Here is a 21,472-nt window from a genome sequence, read left to right as displayed (position 1 = left end):
TGGATCTCCTCCTTGAATGCCTCCCACTGTTTGGACACTGATTTGTCCACAAGTAGCTGTTTCCAGTCCACTATGGCCAAATCACTCCTTAACTTAGCAAAATTAGCTTTTCTCCAATTCGGAACTTTGATCCATAACTAACTTGAATCTGACTGAATTATCGTCACTGGCACCCAAATGCTTCCCCACTAATACCTCTTCAACATGCCCAGCTTCATTCCCCAAAACTAAATCCTAGACCGCCCCCTCTCGTGTTGGGCTTGCTACATACTGATTAAAAAAGCTCTCTTGAATGCATTTCAAGAATTCCGCACCCTCTATACTCTTCACACTCAATTTATCGCAGTCAATATTTGGATAGTTAAAATCTCCTACTATTACTGCCCTATCATTTTTGGACTTCACAGCAATTTGCCTACATATTTGCTCCTCTGTCTCCCTCCCACTGTTTGGGGGTCTATAATACATGCCCAGCAGTGTGATCGCCCCTTTTTTTATTTTTCAATTCAACCCATATGGCCTCATTTGATGATCCCTCTAACATATCATCCCTCCTCACCGCTGTAATAGTTTCTTTAATCAGTACCGTGACCCCCCCCCCTTTTTGCCCCCCTCTGCCAACCCTGCCCCTCTTTCAGCCATGTTTCTGTAATGCCTATTATGTCATACTCCCAAGTGTCTACCTGTGCTCTTAGCTTATCTGCTTTATTCGCTGTACTCCTAGCATTAAAGTATATACCATTCGGCACAGGAAGACCTCCTTGCTTACTACTTACTAAGCCCTGTTTCCTCTGTCTTACAGATTCGCTTTCTAGATTCTTGCTATCCAATTTTTGCTTTACTTCCTTCCCTTTTGAATTTGTTCTCAGGTTCCCATCCCCTTGCCAGGCTAGTTTAAACTCTCCCCAACAGCACTAGCAAAACTCCCCACAAGGATATTGGTCCCGGCGCTGTTGAGGTGCAACCTGTCCAGTTTGTGCATCTCTCATCTCCCCCCCGGAAGCAGTCCCAATGCCTCAAGAATTTAAAGCCCTCCCTCCTACACCAGTTTTCCAGTCTCATGTTCATCCTCTCTATCCTTCTATTCTTATACTCATTAGCACGTGGCACTGGTAGTACCTCGGAGATTACTACCTTTTGAGGTCCTATACTTTAATTTTCTTCCTAGCTCCTTGAATTCTTCTTGTAGGATCTCATCCCTCATTTTATCTATTTTGTTGGTCCCGATATGGACCACGACCTCCAGCTGTTTACCCTCTCCCCCCTAGGATGCCCTGCATTCGCTCTGTGGCACCAGGGAGGCACAAAACCATTCGAGAGTCACATCTACGGCCACAGAAACGCCTGTCTGTTCCCCTAACTATAGAATTCCCTATCACAAGGGCTCTTTTGTTCTTCGTCCCTCCCCCCTGTCCATGGTGCCTTGGAATTGGCTCTGGCTGCACTCCCCAGAGGCACCATCGTCCTTACCGGTACTCAGAAGTGAATATCGGTTTGCTGCTTGCCTAGCACACTTACTACGTCTGGTGGTCACCCAATTCCCTTCTACCTGCCGCCTTTAAGCTGCGGAGTGACCTCCTCCTGAAACGTGCTATCCACGTAGCTCTCAGCCTTGCGGATGCAGCGTATTGACTCCACCCACTGCTCAAGCTCCAAAATGTGGAGGTCGAGCAGTTGAAGCTGGGGACACCTCCTGCACACATGGTTGTCTAGGCTGCGCAAAGCGTCTAGGACTTCCCACATGTCGCACGATGTGCACTCCACGAGACTGAGCTGCACTGCCATCCCTCTAGTTGGACATGTCTAGTTTAAAATCTACTTAAAAAGAAATAGAGAAAAGGGAGATATTTACCAACTTACCTCACCGACCTCTATGGCCTCCCGAACTCCCGGCCTCCGAACTCCCGACTCACCGACCTCACAGGGCCTACCGACTCGCCGACCTTCCGAGTCGCCGACCGTCCGACTAGCCGACGGCCCGACTCGCCGACCGCCCAACTGACCGACTCGGTGACCACCCGACTCGTCGACCTCCGAACTCCCGACTCACCGACCTCACAGGGCCTACTGACTCGCCGACCGCCCGACGGCCCGACTCGCCGACCGCCCGACTCCCCGACTCCCCGACCTCCCAACCTCCCGACTCACCGAACAAGTAGTAGGTTTGTAGAAGGAATCTGTTGGATGAGTTGAATCGTTTTATCGTGTTTCATGTTTATGTCGGAGGTGTATCTTTTGGATGAGACGTTAAACCGAGGCCCCGCCTGCTCTCTCGGGTGGATGTAAAAGATCCCACGGCACTATTTCAAAGAAGAGCAGGGGTGTGCTCCCCGGTATCGTGGCCAATATTTATCCCTCAACAAACATCGCAAAAAAAAAATGATGATGACGTTGCTGTTTGTGGGACTTTGCTGTGTACAAATTGGCTGCTGCGTTTCCCACATTACAACAGTGGATACACTTCAAAAAGTACCTCATTGGCTGTAAAGCGCTTTGGGTTGTCCTAAGGCCGTGAAAGGCGATATATAAATGCAGGTCTTTTATGGTTCTACTGCCGATTATTTTCTTTTGTAATATGAAAAAGAACGTTCCATTATAATTGTGGATGTGGGAATTTACAATGGAAATTTAGAAATAAGCTCAAAGTTTATAACTTGAAAGTGGAGACCGAATTGTGCCTATGTGCCCAGACCCAGTTATCCCACACACTTTATTTCTGCTTTACCTGCGGATTGCACTTGACTCTGTGTCTGCAATACCATGCACCAACCAGCGATATATTCAAACCGTAGGTGTGTGTCAGACACTCCTTATTCTGTAACGTAGGCACACTTCCGTCATTAAATGGAGCTTCATCAGGTACAGGACCCCATGGCTACACCGACAGGTTAACTCATGGCGATTTGCTTTGACCAGACCTTTTGGTGGGAAAAGCATCGGGAGATCCATCAGTAGCTTCCAGCTTGAATGTTTCAGTGAAAGGTACTTGCTGTCCCTCGGGGATCAACAGGTATGGATTGTGGGGAGAAAGAGGGTGTGTAGTGGAATAATCATGTGTGAGGATCTTTGGGTAGAGCAGGCTTAATGGGCTGAATGGCCTTGCATCACTCCAGACTGAGTTTTTCACTGCAGATTTACAATTTCTTTAAGTATTTGACTGAGTTTGCTTTCCCCGGATGCAAGGTGCTGCTGTCACTGATAAGCTCAGAATGGTTCTACAAGACTGACTGTTGAATGGGAATAGCTAAATTGGCATGCTGCTGCGTGAAATGATTATTTTTTTTTATTCGTTCCTGGCATGTGGGCGTCACTGCCAATGCCGGTGGTTAGGGTTAGGGTATTTATTGCCCATCCCTAATTGCCCTTGGGAAGGTGGTGGTGAGTCACTGCCTTGAACCCGCCATATTAAAGATACCCTTCAGTGTTAAGTGGAGATTAGCACTCCAGGGCGGGGGTGTCATTTTAACATTGGGCAATGGCTGATATTGAATTAGCCGCCCAGTATACACCCGCCTGATTTTCCTTTCCATTGGAGTTAATTCTATGGGGTGGGTTGTCAGTTCGACATTGCCCACTTCACACCTTTTCCATAGTAAAGATGAACCCCCCCTCTCCCGCCCCGGAATGTGTGCACTGATGCGCTGTATTGTCGAAGTGCTCTTGCAATGGCACTTGATGGTGGGTCTACAATTAGAATCACAGAAATTTACAGCACAGGAGGAAGCCGTTCGGCCCATTGTGTCTGTGCCAGCCTAATCCCTTTTCCAGCTCTTGGCCTGTAGCCTAATAGGCTTCGGCACTTCAAGTGCAGATCCAAGTACTTTTTAAATGTCATGGGGCTTACTGCCTCTACCACCCTTTCAGGCTGTATGTTCCAGACCCCCAGTGCCTTGTGGGTGAAAAAAGTTCTCAACATCCCACTAATCCTTATACCAATTCGTTTAAAAAGAAAAGAGAGACTTGCATTTCTATAGCGCCTTTTGCAACCACCGGACGTCTCAGCGCTTTACAGCCAATGTAGTACTTTTGGAGTGTAGTCACTGTTGTAATGTGGGAATGTTAAACCTATGCCTCCTGGTTGTTGACCCCTCTGTTAAGGGAAATAAATCCTTCCTATTCACTCTATCTAGACCCCTCATAATTTTGCACAGCTCAATCAAGTCTCCCCTCAGACTCCTCTGTTCCAAAGAAAACAATCCCAGCCTATTCAATCTTTCCTTTTAGCTAAAATTCTCCAGTCCTGGCAACATCCTTGTAAATCTCCTCTGTACCCTCTTTAGTGCAATCACGTCTTTCCTGTAATGTGGTGGCCAGAACTGCACGCAGTACTCTAACTGGTGTTTTATACAGTTCCAGTATAACCCCCCTGCTCTTCTATTCTATGTCTCAGCTAATAAAGGCAAAGTATCCCGTATGCCTTCTTATCTACTTGTCCTGCTACCTTCAGGGATCTGTGAACATGCACTCCAAGGTCCCTCTGTTTGTCTACACTTCTCGGTATTCCCTTGCCATTGAAATCCAGGAACCAGTTTGAACAATGAACACGTGGGATTTTCTAGCTGTGAATCAGATTCACTGGCTGGGCGAGAACTCTGTGCGCGGCGACACATGCACGGTGCTCTGGACCTACCCAGTGAGTTTAAAATGAGTTTTCCTTCAGGGCGCAAAGTGCTCGCTAGGCTGCTCTACAGTGGCACAAACCTGACCACAGCCCAAGACATTGGTTTTAACAAAAGGTGCAATGATTGTCTGAAACCCTCTGTGTTGGTCATTAAAGTTTGTTCTTTACTAGGATCTTAAGTTTCACACACTGTTTAAGTCATCAGATGTATTCCATCTGTTTTATCATACTAGCTGTTGCATTGTTACATTCTTTGACCAAAGAATTTTTACTCTGATTAATGACTGATACAGCACATGTCCTTGCACATTCGCAACTCCACAGAGTGACTGGGTTGGCGCATGAGCACGTCGAACTCTATCCGACTGGCAACAAGAATTTGATGGTAGTCACTGTTGTAGGGTCCAGCCGTGGCTCAGTAGGAAGCTCTCTCGCCTCTGTCAGAAGATTGTGGCTTCCTCTCTCCAGAGACGTAACACCCCAGTGCAGTACCGAGAGTGTGCAGCACTGTTACAGGTGCCGTCTTTTGGATGAGACGTTAAACCGATGCCCCGTCTGGTGTCTCAGGTGGATGTAAAAGTTCCCATGGCACTATTCGAAGAGGAGCAATGGCGTTGTCCTTGGTGTCCTGGCCAATATTTATCCCTCAACCAACACACAAAACAGATTGCTCATTTAACCCATTGCTGTTTGTGGGAGCTTGCAGTGCTCAAATTGGCTACTGCGTTTCCGACATTACAACTGTGACTGTACTTGAAATGTACTTAATGGCCTTAAAGCGCTTTGAGCAATCCTGAGGCCTTGAAAGGTGCAGTATAAATACACATTTCTCCTTCCACTCTCGCCCTCCCTCTTTCTCACTCTCCTTCCAATCTCGCCCTCCCTCTTTTCTCACTCTCCTTCCACTCTCGCCCTCCCTCTTTCTCGTTCTCCCACCTTCTTTCTTCCTCCCCTTCTGCAAGGTCCCCTTCAGTTTGGTGGAGGGGATGGCTCTATTCCATATTGACTTCTACTGCATCTCTCATTAGATGAAGTTACAGCCCTAATTTAACCTGGATCAGAACCCCCGACTACATTATCACCTTGCCTCACCGTGGGGTGGACCTGTTTCTGATGTTTGCTCGCTCAGTTTTATTGGCTGGCTTTCTGGGCCGTTCACATGACCAGCCTGGCAAAAGCTGCAGTCTGGCCTTGGCTGGCCAGCAAAGCCAGTAGTTTTAGTTGCAAGAAATGGCCTGGTTTGGTTTTATTCTGCACTGCTTATAATCCGTCTGCCCCTGCTGTAAAGTCAGTTTCTCAAATGGTCTTTGAAGTTGCTGGGAGGTGGGGGGGGATATCACTCATCACACCGCGTGTTGAACAAGCAGCACACTGCACTGCCCCCGGTGCTTTCCTTCTATAAAACTGAAACACTATGCCACCTCAGCAATAATCTGACCTTGCTAGATTGAATCGCTGATGTTACAAAAATCTTTTTCAGAAATTGTTCCCCAGCACCTCATTGCGTAGTGCTTTTGCTATGGTGTGGAGCACTTGAATAGGTTCTTGTCACAATAGGAGTGTTCCACTTCATTTGTCCTTTGCACAGACAAGTCAGCATGTGCACGTGTCCGAATGTAAATACACAATCCGAATCCTATTCCCAGTGTCTTCAATTTGGGAATTGTGACCCCTGACTTGGGGTGGGGGGGGGGGGCGGGGGGGGGGGAATGGCCTCCTCCTGTTCCTACTTTCCTTCATCCTGAAGCTTTACAAACTTTGAAAATCCAAGTTTGGTGTCTCCCGATTCCATTTCTTCAGCCTTTGCTGTGTTTATACTCTGGCCCTCCCTTCATGTAGTATTTGACATTTTTATAAAGCTTTACTCTCTCTCTCTCTCTCTCTCTTTCTCTCATATAGCACCTTAAATGACCACCGGACGTCTCAAAGCTCTTTACAGCCAATTAAGTACTTTTCGAGTGTGTGATATATTCACAGAGCAAAACAAACACAGCTTTCTAACATGGCAGGCAGCTCTCTCAGAAGTCACCGGAACCTGCTGCTTCCGTTTGATTATTAACTCTGTAGTTGCAGTACACAATACGTCCACATCTACATTGTGGAGCTACAAACATTACAAGCTTACAGACATTACACTTCCCCCTCCTTAATGAAGAAGTTATTATAATAAACATCATACATAACTTGCATGTTTATACACTGGATTTGTTTTCAGTACACTAGATGTAGGATTTGCTACTGGTGTATCAAAACTATCTGATGAGTCAGAAATAATTAAATCATTCCCACCTTCAACTCCTTCCATGTCTGTAGGTAAAATATCAATATGAACAAACTTACCCTGTCCATTATCAAACATCTTGACCAAATATGTGCGAGGACCACATATCTTCACCACTCTTCCTAGCAATTACTTTAACCATTTATGATGATGGTTCTTGACTCTCACCTTCTGGTTTAATTTCACATTTCTCTCTTTTACTCTACCTCTATCATGATTCTCTTTCTGTCTTAATTGTGTCTCTTCTACGGACTGTGCCAAATTTGGTTTTAACAACGAGAATCTGGTTCGTGCCTGTCGTTTGAGAAACAACTCTGCTGGTGTTCGACCAGTAGTTGTATGAGGAGTATTAGAATATGTAATTAGACAATTAGCCAATTTGTGATCCAATGACAACTGTCGTTTCTTTCGATTTGTATCTACCATTTGTTTTATGAGGGCACGTTTTACAATTTGTACAGTGCGCTCTGCTGCACCATTTGAAGCAGGGTGGTGTGGTGGAACCTTGGAGTGTTTCACACCATTTTTGCTCGCGAACTGTGCAAATTCTTCTGAATGAAATTGTGGTCCATTATCCGAAACAATTTCTTCTGGGAGGCCAAATGAAGAAAATAATCTTCGCAAAATGTCCAAGGTTTTACTTGTTGTTACTTTCCACATTGGAAACACCTCAACCCACTTCGAATGGCTATCAATCACAATGAACAATTGTTGTCCTTCTAACTCAGCAAAATCAATATGTAGCCTTTGCCACACCCTGGGAGACCATTTCCATGGCTGTAATGGTATTGATGCGGTTGCTTGCTTACCGATTGACATGTCATACGCTGACTCACGATGTACTCTATATCTTTATCAAGACCTGGCCACCATAAATAACTGCGTGCAAAACTCTTGGTCTAGCACATTCCCAGGTGCTGGTCATGGAGGTCTCCTAATAATTTGAACTTGAATTTATTTGGTATAACTACTCTTGCACCCCACATGATACAATCTTCAACGACTGATAATTCATTCCTATGAATGAAGAATGGATGAATATCTTTGTCTGATACCTGGTTTGGCCATCCATTTGCAATATAATTATACACCTTTGACATCACTGGGTCATGTTTGGTTGCTCTACCAATCTCTTCAGCTGTGACTGGCAGTTTATCAATGTTTGAAAAATAGAACACTTCTTCCCTATTCGGTGTAACTTGTGATGGGGAAGGCAATCTAGACATTGCATCAGCATTGCTGTGATCAACTGATCGTCTGTATTCAACATCATATGTATATGCTGACAAAATCAAAGCCCATCTCTGCAATTGGGCTGCAGCTAATGTTGGAACTGGGGACTTTGGATGGAGGATTGCTGTCAGGGGCTTATGGTCCATAATGATGGTAAACTTATGACCATACAAGTATTTGGGAAACTTCTTGACCCCAAAAACGAATGCCAAAGCTTCCCTTTCGATTTGTGCATAATTACGCTCACTGAGAGTGCGTGAAGCAAAAGCAATTGGTCTCTCCTCCTCACTACGTGATACATGAGAGATCACTGCCCCAACTCCAAATGGAGAGGCATCACATGCTAGCTTAATCTCCTTAGATATGTCATTGTGAACTAACATGGTGCTCTCTACCAATTTGCTTTTACACTTCTTGAATGTATCGCATTCTTTTGATCACTTCCAATGGACCTGATTTTTCAATAGTTCTTTCAGTTGATGTAATACTGTAGCCAAATTTGGTAGGAACTTCCCATAATAGTTCAAAAGACCCAAGAATGAATGAAATTTAGTGACATTCCTGGGAGTGGGTGCATTTCGAATTGCATCCAGCTTTCCCATGGTTGGATGTAAACTATCTTTGTCTACTCTGTACCCTAAGTACTCCACTGAGTTTTTAAATAACTCACACTTATGAGCAGACACTTGTACTCTGTGCTTCTCTAGCCATTTGAGGACTTCATTCAATATGTTATTATGAATGCAAATGTTATTATGAGCACAAGCACACACAGCTTTCTGACATGGTAGGCAGCTCTCTCGGAAGTCACCGGAACCTGCTGCTTCTATTTAATTATTAACTCTGTAGTTGCTGTACACAATACGTCCACATCCACACTCTGGAGCTACAAACATTACAAGCTTACAGACATTACCGAGTGTAGTCACTGTTGTAATGTGGGAAGCCAATTTGTGCACAGCAAGCTCCCACAAACAGCAATGTGATAATGACCAGATAATCTGTTTTTGTTCTGTTGATTGAGGGATAAATATTGGTCAGGACACCAGGGATAACTCCCCAGCTCTTCTTCGAAATAGTGCCATGGGAACTTTTACGTCCACCAGAGAGAGCAGATGCGGCCTCGGTATAACGACTCATCCGAAAGACGTCACCTCCGACAGTGCAGCACTCCCTCAGCACTGTACTGGAGTGTCAGCCTAGATTTATGTGCTCAAGTTCCTAGAGTGGGACTTGAACCCACAACTTTCTGACTCAGGTGTGTGTGCTACCCACTGATCCACAGCTGACACTGTAGGTAGTGCTCCCAGAAACTATGTCCCCATAGTCTAAGCCATTATAAAGGAGTCTCACAAGAAAAATGCCGTGATATTAACTGAGTGGTTTCAGGCAATGAATTGGGCGTGAGAATGACACTATGCTGTTTTGTGCCTGGTGGGACACCATTGTGTGTTGAACTACAGGTACTAGTTAATGAATGGAGCATTTCTCAGTTCAGGAAAAAATAAAATTGCTTTTAAATGGGGACAAGGGGTACATTTTTCCCCTCCATTATTCCTACTTTTCAACCTGAGCAGAACCCCCCCGCCCTGCCCTCCGCCGAGATGTCTGCACTTCTCTAAATCTGCCCTCCTGAGTAATCCTGATTGTAATTGCTCAACCATCAGTGGCCGTGCTTTCTGTTGCCTAGGTCCCAAGCTCTGGAACTCCGTGCCTGAACCTCTCCCCCTCTCTTTCCTCCTTCAAGATGCTCCTTAAAACTTATCTCATTGACCAAGCTTTTGATCACCTGCGCTAATTTCTACTTGGGCAGCTTAGTGTCATTTTTAGCGCACAATACTCCTGTGAAGTGCCTTGGGACGTTTCACTATGTTAAAGGCATACAAGTTTTCTGTGTGATGGGAATGGGCTTTTGTGGAATGAACGGCTTGAGATGCAAGAAATAAACTTTTTACATGCTTTTCACTAATGTTTATTTTCCTGTGTGTTTAAACTTCAGTTGTTTTGCTGGATTCTAAAGAGTCACAAGCTGAGCTGGGCTGGACTGCGCACCCATCAGATGGAGTAAGTATGAATCACTTCCCTCAGGTTTGCCAGTCAGGTGACCTTCACGTTGCATTTGGGTAAATCATTTAAAGCCAGAATCTCCGAACCCACTGCCGTCCCCATCAATCTCGGAGAAACAAGTGGGTTTGAATTGACTATTAGACGTTGCGGATCAAGAGGTTCCTTTCTTCCTGTCCTCCTGTGTCATTGTGATTGAGGTAAAGTGTGCAGTACAACTGCCTTGGGCGAGCAGGACCTAACTGAGCAACGATGTGTCTCGGTGTGTGTGTGTGTTTAAAAGGAATTTAATTTACAACCAATTTCTAGTTATGCTTGAATGTTTGCCAAGCTTGTGTTGTCATGGTATGATTTATTGTACCTATTTATTGATGTCCTAGGTCATATGTTGCTAAACCAATAATGATCAAATTGATAATTCTGGGTGCTGAACACATTATAATATAGCTCATACCGTATTCAAATTCTGAGGATTCACATTTAGGCTGTTCTTGAAGGTTTGTAGGATCGATTTAATTTAATTTAATTTAAACACATTCAATTTACAGGATCGATTTCTCCCCACCCCAAGAAATCGAGGACATTCTGTGTTAAAATGACAGTCTTCTAATAAGGATATTACATTTTGGCCTCCATTTATCTTTATTTAAATGTATGAATTCTTGTGCTCAAGAGATTGGATTTAAGCGCTAGGAAATGGATTAATTTGGGCAGCCAGTGTCAGCATCAAGTACACCCAGAGCGGGCATTACGTGATTGTTTACTGAGTAAAGCTTTGCCTCAAGTATGTGCTCCAACTCCTGAAGAGAACTCCTACCCCACCAGTGTGCCTTTTATCCATTTCCCACATCAGCCATCTTGTGCCCACTCTGAATGAGATTGCCATATTGGGGCCCGTTTTGTACGAAGGCCCCATTCCCATCTGGAGCTGGATTGAGACTGGTCAGCTCACGGCAAACCAGCACACTGCAGCCAGCAGACAAGTGCCTGCCCAGTTGAGAGTACAGATATTACTATTTGGTTGTTTTAGTTATAAATTATACAGAGATCCATCAACAGAGACAGCTGACTAGAGAGTATTCACGGCCATCAGCTTAAAACGCCCTGCAGGGACGTAATTATCTCTCTTAAATAATGCCTTCCCAATACTTTCCTGTGGAATCTTTAACAATTATTACCTGCCACCATTATTCATTTACTTTACAGATTACACTCTTATTGATTTTGAGATCATTAAAGATGTCCTAAAATTAGACTATTGTTTACTCGGATATCCTGTTGGATAAAATGATTATCTTGGACACTAAAGACATAAGCACTGCCATTGCTGGGATAGCACTGCAGTCACTGAATATCTTTTTGTAATCTGGTCTACAAACAACAATCTAAATTGTACATAGCAGTTGCAAGCCTTTGTTCTAAAACCTGTTTTGGCAGGAGTGTCAAAAAGATGATGGGGGAAGAGGGATAGAGAGGTGAGAGAGAGAAGGCATGGACATCACTGTTTCTGGGTGGAGTTGATGCAGTTTGAAATTCCCCTGGTTTTAGGGGAACTTGGGTGACCTTGATCATCTATCTGTCATCTTCTCCCAGTTGGGGGCTGTGATTCTGATGGGCCTCAAATAATCTCGCTTTCCCCCCTCTTCATGGTCCCCTCTTTCTTCACCGGCCTACAGGTCTTGCCCCAATGCTTACGCTTGCCCCCACACCACCTCCCGCCCTACCCCCACCCCACCCCCTCTTTTTCTTTTACTGCTGACTCTTGGCTTGGCCTTTTCATGGAACCACATGATTTTCGGCCTCTCAATCCAGCAAGCACTCATTGGGCTCTGGGCCATTTGCTGACTCTATTCTAATGAGGTACGAGCTTGAACATGGTTCGGCCCGCCCGCTGAAGGGTTCGGGCGGGGGCATTGGATGCAATGCCAACTTCATGGCCAGTTTGGCCGTATGTTTAAAACCTGCCCCCTAATGTCCAAAGTAAGGTTTTAACCAGAATAATAGAACAATATATATTTCATAATAACATATTCATCAATTGGATTGTCTTTTAATATCTTCATTACATTTTTTACATGAAAGTCTCAGACGCTCCCAAGAGCTTGGGCGCGATAATTTTGCCCCCGAGCGGTGAATATTTTAACTGAAAGCACATCTGGGGTCTGAGCATTGCAGGGTGCACAATTTCTTAGGATGCATCAATAGCATTTAATCAGCTCAACTAATACAATGCATCTCGTTGATCTCTAATCATACCTGGGGCATTTCTTTCAAAATAATTTGAAGTAAACCGGATAATTCAGTGATTATTTTTTTTCCAAGTGTGTGTGAAAGAGGAAACAAAGAGCCCTACTTCAAACATGACAGATTGCGCTCATTGCATACTTGTTGCAATTTTTGTTTGGAATAGTCAAATTGTATGTCTGTGTCTTCAGAGTTTCTGTGATTTGAATACAAATTAGGCAATGAATTTGAATAGTTTTTTTAATTAATGTTTTAAATTAAAGCTTTTCATTTTTTTATTTCAAAAGGTGATTTGAGCGAAGATGCAGACATCTTTCCTCATCTTAATTTGAGTTTTTATTTTTATTCTATGAAAAGAAAAGTGAACTGAATTTTGAAACAACAGCTTATATTTATATAGTGCCTTTAACATAGTGAAATGTTCCAAGGCACGTCACAGGACTATTATAAGACAAAACAATTGACACCGAGCCACATAAGGAGCAATTATGGCAGATGGCCTAAAGCTTGGTCAATGAGGTAGGGTTTAAGGAGCATCTTAAAGGAGGAAAGAGAGACAGAGGGGTTTAGGGAGGGAATTCCAGAGCTTGGGGCCTAGGCAACAGAAAGCACGGCCACCAATAGTTGAGCGATTATAATCAGAGATGCTCAAGAGGGCAGAATTAGAGGAGTGCAGATATCTCGGTAGGGGGATGTCGGGCTGGAGGAGATCACAGAGATATGGAAAGAGAGAGAGAGACATAGAAAAATACATGTCAAGGAACCAATCACAAACTGAATTCAATTCTTGCAGTGATCTCTTAGAAACATGCATACCATTGCTTCTCTCTGGGAGACTGACCTCCTGTGCTTTCAGATTCCTGCTTTTCCCCCTCCCCTTCCTGCTGAAACCCTGCGAGTCCACCAGCGAGCCAAGCCCCATATTCCACCACCAGTTCTGCTGAACCCCAGGTTCCCCTGATACAGCGATGCCAGACCAAAAGACTCTCCCGCGCCACGATGCCACACTCCAGCATCATCTCTCCACTGCTTCTGGGGCCGAAACCCACTCCAAACACCCTCCCCAGTACTGCTAAATGGCTACCTCCAACCTGTACATATTGTATACCAACTGTATGCCCTCAGCTTTAAAAAAAATATTTAAATAGATAGGTAAAAGAAAATATAAACATAAAGGGCCACTCATTTACAGTTGTCACAGAATTCAATCTTTGAAACCTCGCTTTAAAAATAAATCCTGGAATTCCACAAATCCCCTCATTCTTGGGGGACATGTGAATGTTTTGCATTTCCCAAAATGATTTGAAACAAACTGAAGACTGAATTCTCAAAGCCATACTTCAGGTACGTTTCACAATCTGCCACTTTCCTAATCGGATTTGCTCAATGTGACCTCGCAATAGCACTGTGTCTCACGGCACGGTATCTGTTTGTTAACATTTGGAAAAGAAAGATTGATTGATTTTCTCAGTAGGAAAGTTGAAGAGGACCTTGCTCTTCCCATACTATCAGACACTGACACACCCCCAATAGTAACCGGCTCTAGTGTTCATCATCATCCCACCCACGCCCCCCAATACACTAAATTCCTGGGAGATCCTTCCTGGTGCTCACAAGCCACAAAACTACCCTAGTAGTGCTTTCAGACCCTTGGCCCCGACTTGCAGTTCTCCTGACCCACGTAAAATTTAAAAAAAATGTCATGGGCTGTCAGCTAGTCGATTATATTAAAACTCAAACACTTGCAGACATTACCATCCAGACATCACAGCAACTTTCAGGCACTTTGCACGCCGCCAAAGTTACTAGCCAAACAACAGCTACACTCGCAATCAACTTGAGCCTGTTCTTACTAAAAGTTAGACTTTGTGGTCTTAATGGGACACTGGTGGATTGTAGTCGAATAATGTATTGTGCATTACATGGTGCAGAGCTCCCGTCGAACACAGCATCTGTCTTGCTCTTCGAAAGTGAAATGCATAAATAGAAGAAATATTCAATGTAAACAATTTAATAAATTGTTGTGTTGCTACTACTAAACCCAAGTAAGATCATCGATTTACAGAATACTTCACTGGGGTCGAGGAAACCCTCACCTAACTATGTAGGACTGCGAATGCACAGTTTGCAGTAAAGATTTTTCGAAACTTCAGCTGGAATTTACAACTTGCACTCGCATGGTGTCGTTTACATGGTGAGCTGCCCGAGGTGCTTCCCGAGGGGAGTGGGCAGCAAGGAGGAGGGGGGAGAAGAGTGAGGGGAGTTAACCAAGGACCTGGTACAAAAGATCATTTTTGAGGAAGCTTTTCAAGGTGGACAGAGAAGTGTGCAGTTTTGGGAAGGTGGACAGAGAAGTGTGCAGTTTTGGGAAGAGATTTGTAGAGTGCTGGGCCATGAGGGTAGAAGGCAGGTTTGTGTTGTGATTGAAGCTGCACAGACTGATTTTGGGTAGGGTATTTACAGCCAACGTTGTTCTGGGCTGGATCTGAACCACTCCATTGCCACGCCAAGGCACAGCATGGGTAGATGCAGCATTACACTTCCTTCACTCAGCCCCAGCAATGCTCCTCATGGAGGTGAAAGGTTCGAGACTAACCTCTGACTGTTATGGGGAATTTAATTACGTTATCCATTTGAAGAGTGATACCTGTTTGTATAGGAATAAAAGATTTGGATACACTCTCCTGCTTATGTTTATTGCACAACGGCACCTGTATATGGAGCTACTAAACTAGTCTATCTGGTGTTGTCCCACTTCCAAATCATAGAAACAGGAGCAGACCATTCAGCTCCTCGATCCCGTTCATCCATTCAATTAGCTCATGCTTGACCTGTATCTTTAACTCCATCTACCTGCCTTGGTTCTGTAACCCTTAACACCCTTGCTGAACAAAAATCTATTAATCACAATTTTGAAAGTTTTAATTGAACTCCCTCTCCCCACAGCTTCAACTGCTTACTGGGTGAGAGTGTTCCAGATTTTCACTACCCTTTGCATGAAGAAATACATTCTGACATCACATCTGAATGGCAGAGACCTACTTTTAAGATTTTGACCCCCTGTTCCGGACTCCCCCACCATAGGAAATAGTTTCTCTCTATCTACATTAACAACTTCTTTGATTATCTGAAACACCTCCATTCGATCACCCCTTAAATCCTGGCCAAGCATCTCATTCTGGACTTGAGGGTGAAAAGATAAAATACTGGCAATGTTGGAGCACGACTAATGCGGGGGTGGGGTGCGGGGGAGGAGGGTTGCTGATTATTAATAACTTATTTTGCGACTTTAAAATGTTGTTTTGTCTCTCTTCAGTGGGAGGAGATCAGCGGCGTGGATGAGAACTATAAACCAATTCGCACTTATCAGGTCTGTAACGTTATGTCTCCCAATCAAAACAACTGGCTTCAGACCGGTTGGATTACACGGCGCAACGGGCAGAGAATCTTCATTGAGCTGAAGTTTACATTAAGAGACTGCAACAGCATCCCGGGAGTGGTTGGAACATGCAAAGAGACATTTAATCTTTACTACATTGAGTCAGACAGTGACATTGGCAGAAACATTAAGGAGAGCAAGTACGTGAAAATTGACACGATAGCCGCCGATGAAAGCTTCACGCAAGGAGATCTGGGCGAGCGCAAAATGAAACTCAACACCGAAGTTCGAGAAATTGAGCACCTGCGCAGGAAAGGATTTCATCTCGGGTTCCAGGATGTCGGGGCTTGCGTGGCCCTTGTCTCAGTAAGAGTTTATTACAAGACTTGCCTTTCCACGGTGCAAAGTCTGGCTGTCTTTCCCGACACGGTGGCGGAAGCTGCCTTCTCGACCCTTGTGGAGGTGCGGGGAGCGTGTGTTAATGACTCCGAAGCAGAAATGGACAACCCTCCCAGGATGCACTGCAGTGCTGAAGGCGACTGGTTGGTACCTATTGGGAAATGTACTTGTAGCGCTGGGTATGAGGAGAAAGCTGGCAGATGTACAGGTAAGCACTTTGTTGCAGAATATCATGGCATGCTTCTTTTCAGTCCAAGTGAGCTTTGGTGGTGCAGAAAGACGCCAATGGGGTCTGCAGCGATTGTGTACTGATGTGTTTTTTTTGTTCCAAAGAAAAATTCTTGGGATGTGGCAAATGCAGGTAAAGCTGCATTTATTGTCCATCCCCAGTTGCCCTGAGAAGGTGAGGATGGGCCTTCTCCTTGAACCACTGTAGTCCTTAAAATGATAGTGCTCCCACAATGCTGTTAGCTAGAGAATTCCAGGATTTTGAATGGGCGATGATCAATGAATGGTAATACTTGCCTAAGTCAGGGTGGTTAGGAACTTGGAGGTGACGTTCTCGCAATGTTGCTGTGCTTGTCCTTCTCGGTGGTAAAGTGGCAGGGATGGAGTGCTGTCCGAGATAATCCGCAATGTAGCTACAGTGAGCAATAGATATTGAGTTAAGTGATCGTGATGCCAATCAAGCAAAACTTCTTTGTCCTGAAAGATGTCAAGCTTCTGCACCCAGCCGGGTGAGTGGTGAGTTATGCATCATGCTCCTGACTTGAGTCTTGTAGATGGCGGAGAGGTTTTGAGGTGAGCCACTCGTCACAGAGTTCCCAGCCTCTGCCCTGCTCTTATAGCCATAGAGTGTTGATATAACTGGTCCATCTAAGCTTCTGGTCAGTGGTGAATGTTGATGGTGGGGTACTCTGTCATGATGGTGCCTTTTCGTATTGGCGATGATTATTACACTGGCGCTTGGGCATGAATGTTACCTGTCAGCCCAAGTCTAGTTGATGTTCAGGCCCTGCTGCAGGTTGGAGTGGACTGCTCTTTTATCATACGAGTTGTTACTAGAGCTTAAATGCTGTCGAATTTTCAGCAAAAAGCTCCAGCCTTGACCTTGTGATGGGTTACTACTGAAGCAACTGAAGATGTATGGGCCAGGGTCATTTCCTGTAGTGATGACCTGGGGCTGCGATGATTGGCCTCCGACAACCTCAACCGTCTTTCCTGTGCGTCAGGTTGACTCCAGCTACTGGACGGTTTTACCCGTTGACCCCAATTAACCTCCATTTTGCTAGGGCTCATTGGTGTCATACTTGGCTGAATGCTACTGATGTCAAGGGAGCTTGTCTTGTGGCATTAAGCTTTTGCATCCAGCTCTGAATCAAGACCAGGACAGAATCAGTAGCTAATGGTTCTAACGGATCTTGAACTGAATGTTGACGAGTAGGTGATCGGTGAGGAGCTGTTACCTGATGTCACTGTTCTTTTATTTTTCAATCATTTTGCTGATGACTGAGAGAAAGGTGATAAGTCAGTTGACCTCATTAATTTTCCTAGAGAAGCATGCTTTGCTGAACTATATTGAGCACTCTACAATTTTACTCTGGACTTTTCTGGAAGGCAAGGCCTATCCTTTTGCATTGCACATAGTTGTATAGCTAATTGAAGGCTGCACTAACATTGTAGCAACTCATTTCCTTTCTGACTATTGAGTGAGAGAGATAGACTTCAAATTGGCCTAGAAATTGAGGTCGGAGGCTTCCCGCCAAATTACAAAAATACCTGATGATCCCGGAGGACCAAACAATTGCGCTCTGAGGCATAGCTGTGCAGCCCAGTGCAGAGGCCCACACATCCCAGGACATAGGAGCATCCTGGGATCGCGTAGGCCGGATCACCAATCAAAATGAAGTACTTTCTCATTGATAGTAGTGGTGAGTTCCGTTTGTACAGAGCTCCGATGACTATCAATGGGAATACCCCCAAAAACAAAGAAAACACAATACATAAATAATTTTAAAAAGCACCTCACTTATTGAAAATGAACAGAAATTGAATTACATTAAATGTTTTGAATATTTTTTTTTTTTTAAACTTGGCTTAATGCTTAATGGACAGGTTTTTTGACACAAAAATTGTGGCAACTTATAAAATTGATTTTTTTTCCTATCTTTTAAAACTCTTATGCTGGTAAAAGCAGGCTTTATATCTGCTTTTACCAGGCGTAAGAGTTTTAAGGGCATTCGCTGGGCAGGAGTTGTGTCAATGATGGATACTTGGTGCATAAATTGCCTGAGTATAACGAAATTGAGTATGGTGATAGTTTGCTAAAACCTTTCTCTGTAACGTTGCTTGGAGACTAATGCTTTAAAGTGCTTGATGTACTTGCTGTGTGCTTGTAAATAAATTGACAGCTTTTAAAAATTGATTAAAATTTTAGATTTTTCTCCCATTTTAGGGCACTAATCTTTGTATTCTTCACCATCATGAGGCTTCCAGAACATAAAAATAACTCTCAAATTATCATATGAATGCTTAAAATATGTAGAGTTGTTTAGCCATTTTAACAGACGCTAACCTAATTACTTTAGAGGGACTTCTAACTCTGATTTCTTTAGAATCCTTCCACGGTATGATTAGGTCAGAAGGTAACGTGCAAGAATATAAATGTACACTGTTTCCCCACCCCCTCATTTCCCCAGGGAGGAAGCGTCCTAACACTGCATGGTGCTCTTTCTATTAGCCCAGCTGGGAAAGTGCCAGCAAGCCCGAGTATTGTGCTACCCTAAGACTCTGACACGCTCCAATTCAGGTCTTCAAAATGAATAAAGGGTAGATCCATTGGGCTGGGTTTTAGGCTTTTCTGTTTTCAGGGCAAAAATGGACGCGGGGCGGGAAAGTTACCGACCGCGAATAGTCTGGGCTTTGGTAAGGAATTTTAGGCATCTGGGCCCTGCGTCAGGGGGCACAGTGCGAAGGGAGGCGTTGTACACTATTCGTGGCGCAACTCGCAAACTAAAGTGTCGGGCCACGTGCGCTCCGTGAGGGGCCTGGGGGGTGGGGAAAACGAAAACCCACAACATTCCCCAAACATTGCCCACGCCACCACAACACAAATCACTAAAAGAGTTAAAAGAACAAACACTCGCACTTACCTTCGGAGTATTTTACCTTCCTCACCGCCGCTGCCTATGCTGGACCGCTCCGATTTCCCAGGCGGTCATTGCAGGCGCGCTTCCGGGCAGACGGATCGGGGAAAAGTCCAAAGTACTGCCGGTGTCGCAACCAGAGACGTTGCATACCCGACGGTGCTGCTCAGCGCCGCTGCCAAAACAGACCGGAGGATCGCGACAGGACGCAGGAGACCTGAACACCACCTTTCACGCTGCTCCAGGGCGAAACCCAGAGCGCAAAGGACCGGAAAATCCAGCCCAGAGAAACTGTTCCCTCTTGTGGAATGCACAACAAGGAGCACCATCTTAAGGTTGGAGCTGAGGCTATTTAGGAGTTAAATCAAGAAGCACCTTTTCACACTAAGGATAGTAGAAATCTGGAATTCTCTTCCCCAAAAGGCTGTGATTGCTGGGACAATTGGAGCTTTCAAGATGGAGATCAATAGATTTTTCTCTCGGTAACAGTATGGGATATGGATCAATTGCAGGTAACTGGAGTTAAGGTAAATCAGCCATGATGTGATCGAATAGCGGAACAGATGTGAGTGGCTGAATGACTTATTCCTTTTCATATGTTTAGGTACTGTTATTTGCTCAAGGGCACAGTGCCCTTCAAATGTTGAGATCATCTATCATCATAGGCGGTCCCTCGAACGAGGATAACTTGCTTCCATATGAGTTCACAGATGTTTCAATGAAGGACCCGATGTTCCAGTCCTGAACTCCAATTGAAGGGGTGGAAGATACCTGTGCGTGAATCTCTTTAACGTGTGGTGACCATTGCACATCAGCCACCACACAGGCTTGACAGAGCTAGGCCTTTATCCAGTGGCAAGGGTTAACCAGGACGACTGGAGACCTGCTCTGTTGCACGGACCTAGTGCACACACATATTGCAGTGTAGGCTGGCCCGTGCTGCCCCTGGGCCCTCTGCTGTTCTGGGCCCCGTACCCTCATTTGCCGCTCTTCCGCCACGATCTCTCGCCGCTCCTCCACCATGATTTCTCGCCGCTCCTCCACGTCAAACATTCGCCACATCTCCACCATGATATCTCGCCGCTCCTCTGCCACAAAACATTTGCCGCGATGATTGGCCTCCTTTTCTGGATAAGGGATTTTTCTGGATGAGGGGTGGTCACGTTAAATTGGGTGGTACAGGTACTGAGCAAGGGGATATCGGGGCTGGCTGGGAGTGCGGCAGTGAGATCATGGGGGATGGGCGATAGATCGCGGGATCAGGTCGGCGATTGAGGGAATCGGCAGTGAGGAAGGACTTCCATTTGTTCATGTCGGAGTTCTGCGCATGCGCCACCCGGTGGCCAGGAATGGTTCTTGACAATGGGTGGTTCCGGATAAGGGAATTCTGGATAAGGGAGGTTCAACCTGTGCTTTTGAAGTGTAATCACTGTGGCAGTGTAGGGAAATGTGGCAACCAATATGCGCAAATTAAGATCCCACAATCTGCAATAAAATAAATGAGCAGATAATCTGTTTTGGTGATGTTCGTTGAGCAATGAGGTTGGGCAGGACACAGAGGGACCTCTTACAATGGATTATTTAGCAGTTACCCAAACAGCTTCTTTATCTGGAACGAGTATGAAAAAACTGATGAGAGCAAAATCGGCCACTGTTAATACAATAAGTTCTCACAAGTTCACCAAATCATTGTAGTACCAGCTTAATTTACTGTACACTGTAAATATTGAAATAATCACTTGATATTTGAAGATGAATTGCGAGGTTTAAGGAGAATGAATTGGACCTTATTTTCACTAGTGTTGTTCTGATGGGCCAAGGCTGACCTGTATAGACGGACTGTCTTTGTCAACTCACAGTTACCATTCGGTCTTGGACGAAGAGCAAGAAATTCTCCAAGTGCCCTGGTCAGCATTGTTCCCTCAACCTTCAGCACAAAATGCAGATAAACTGCTCATTCATCTCATTTCCTCTCTATTAGAACATGCGCATCTTGGCTACCAACTTTCCTTACACAACCGTGACCACACATCATAAGTGAGGAGTTTGGGATGCCCTGAGGCTGTGGTAAGGCTCTACACAACGCCAGTTCTTTCGACCAACAA

General features: G+C 44.8%; 1 protein-coding gene across 5 annotated transcripts in view; it reads left to right on the top strand.

The window, feature by feature from the left end:
* LOC139279906 (ephrin type-A receptor 7-like) overlaps positions 1-21,472 on the top strand; it is a 634,755-nt gene that overhangs the window by 89,806 nt on the left and 523,477 nt on the right. For 3 of the 5 annotated variants that reach the window (XM_070899217.1, XM_070899218.1, XM_070899216.1), the window contains exon 1: positions 15,811-16,429. In XM_070899217.1, the coding sequence (XP_070755318.1) occupies positions 15,826-16,429 (604 nt within the window). In that variant the 5' untranslated portion in view covers positions 15,811-15,825. Of the gene's footprint in view, positions 1-10,134; positions 10,200-15,759; positions 16,430-21,472 lie in introns of those variants that run through there. The other 2 variants (XM_070899215.1, XM_070899214.1) reach the window with 1 other exon arrangement.

Source organism: Pristiophorus japonicus, chromosome 14 (genome assembly GCF_044704955.1).
Source record: "Pristiophorus japonicus isolate sPriJap1 chromosome 14, sPriJap1.hap1, whole genome shotgun sequence".
Taxonomy (NCBI): Eukaryota; Metazoa; Chordata; class Chondrichthyes; family Pristiophoridae; genus Pristiophorus; species Pristiophorus japonicus.
The sequence above is the reverse complement of the archived record's forward strand: the minus strand, read 5'-3'. Positions and strand labels throughout refer to the sequence as shown.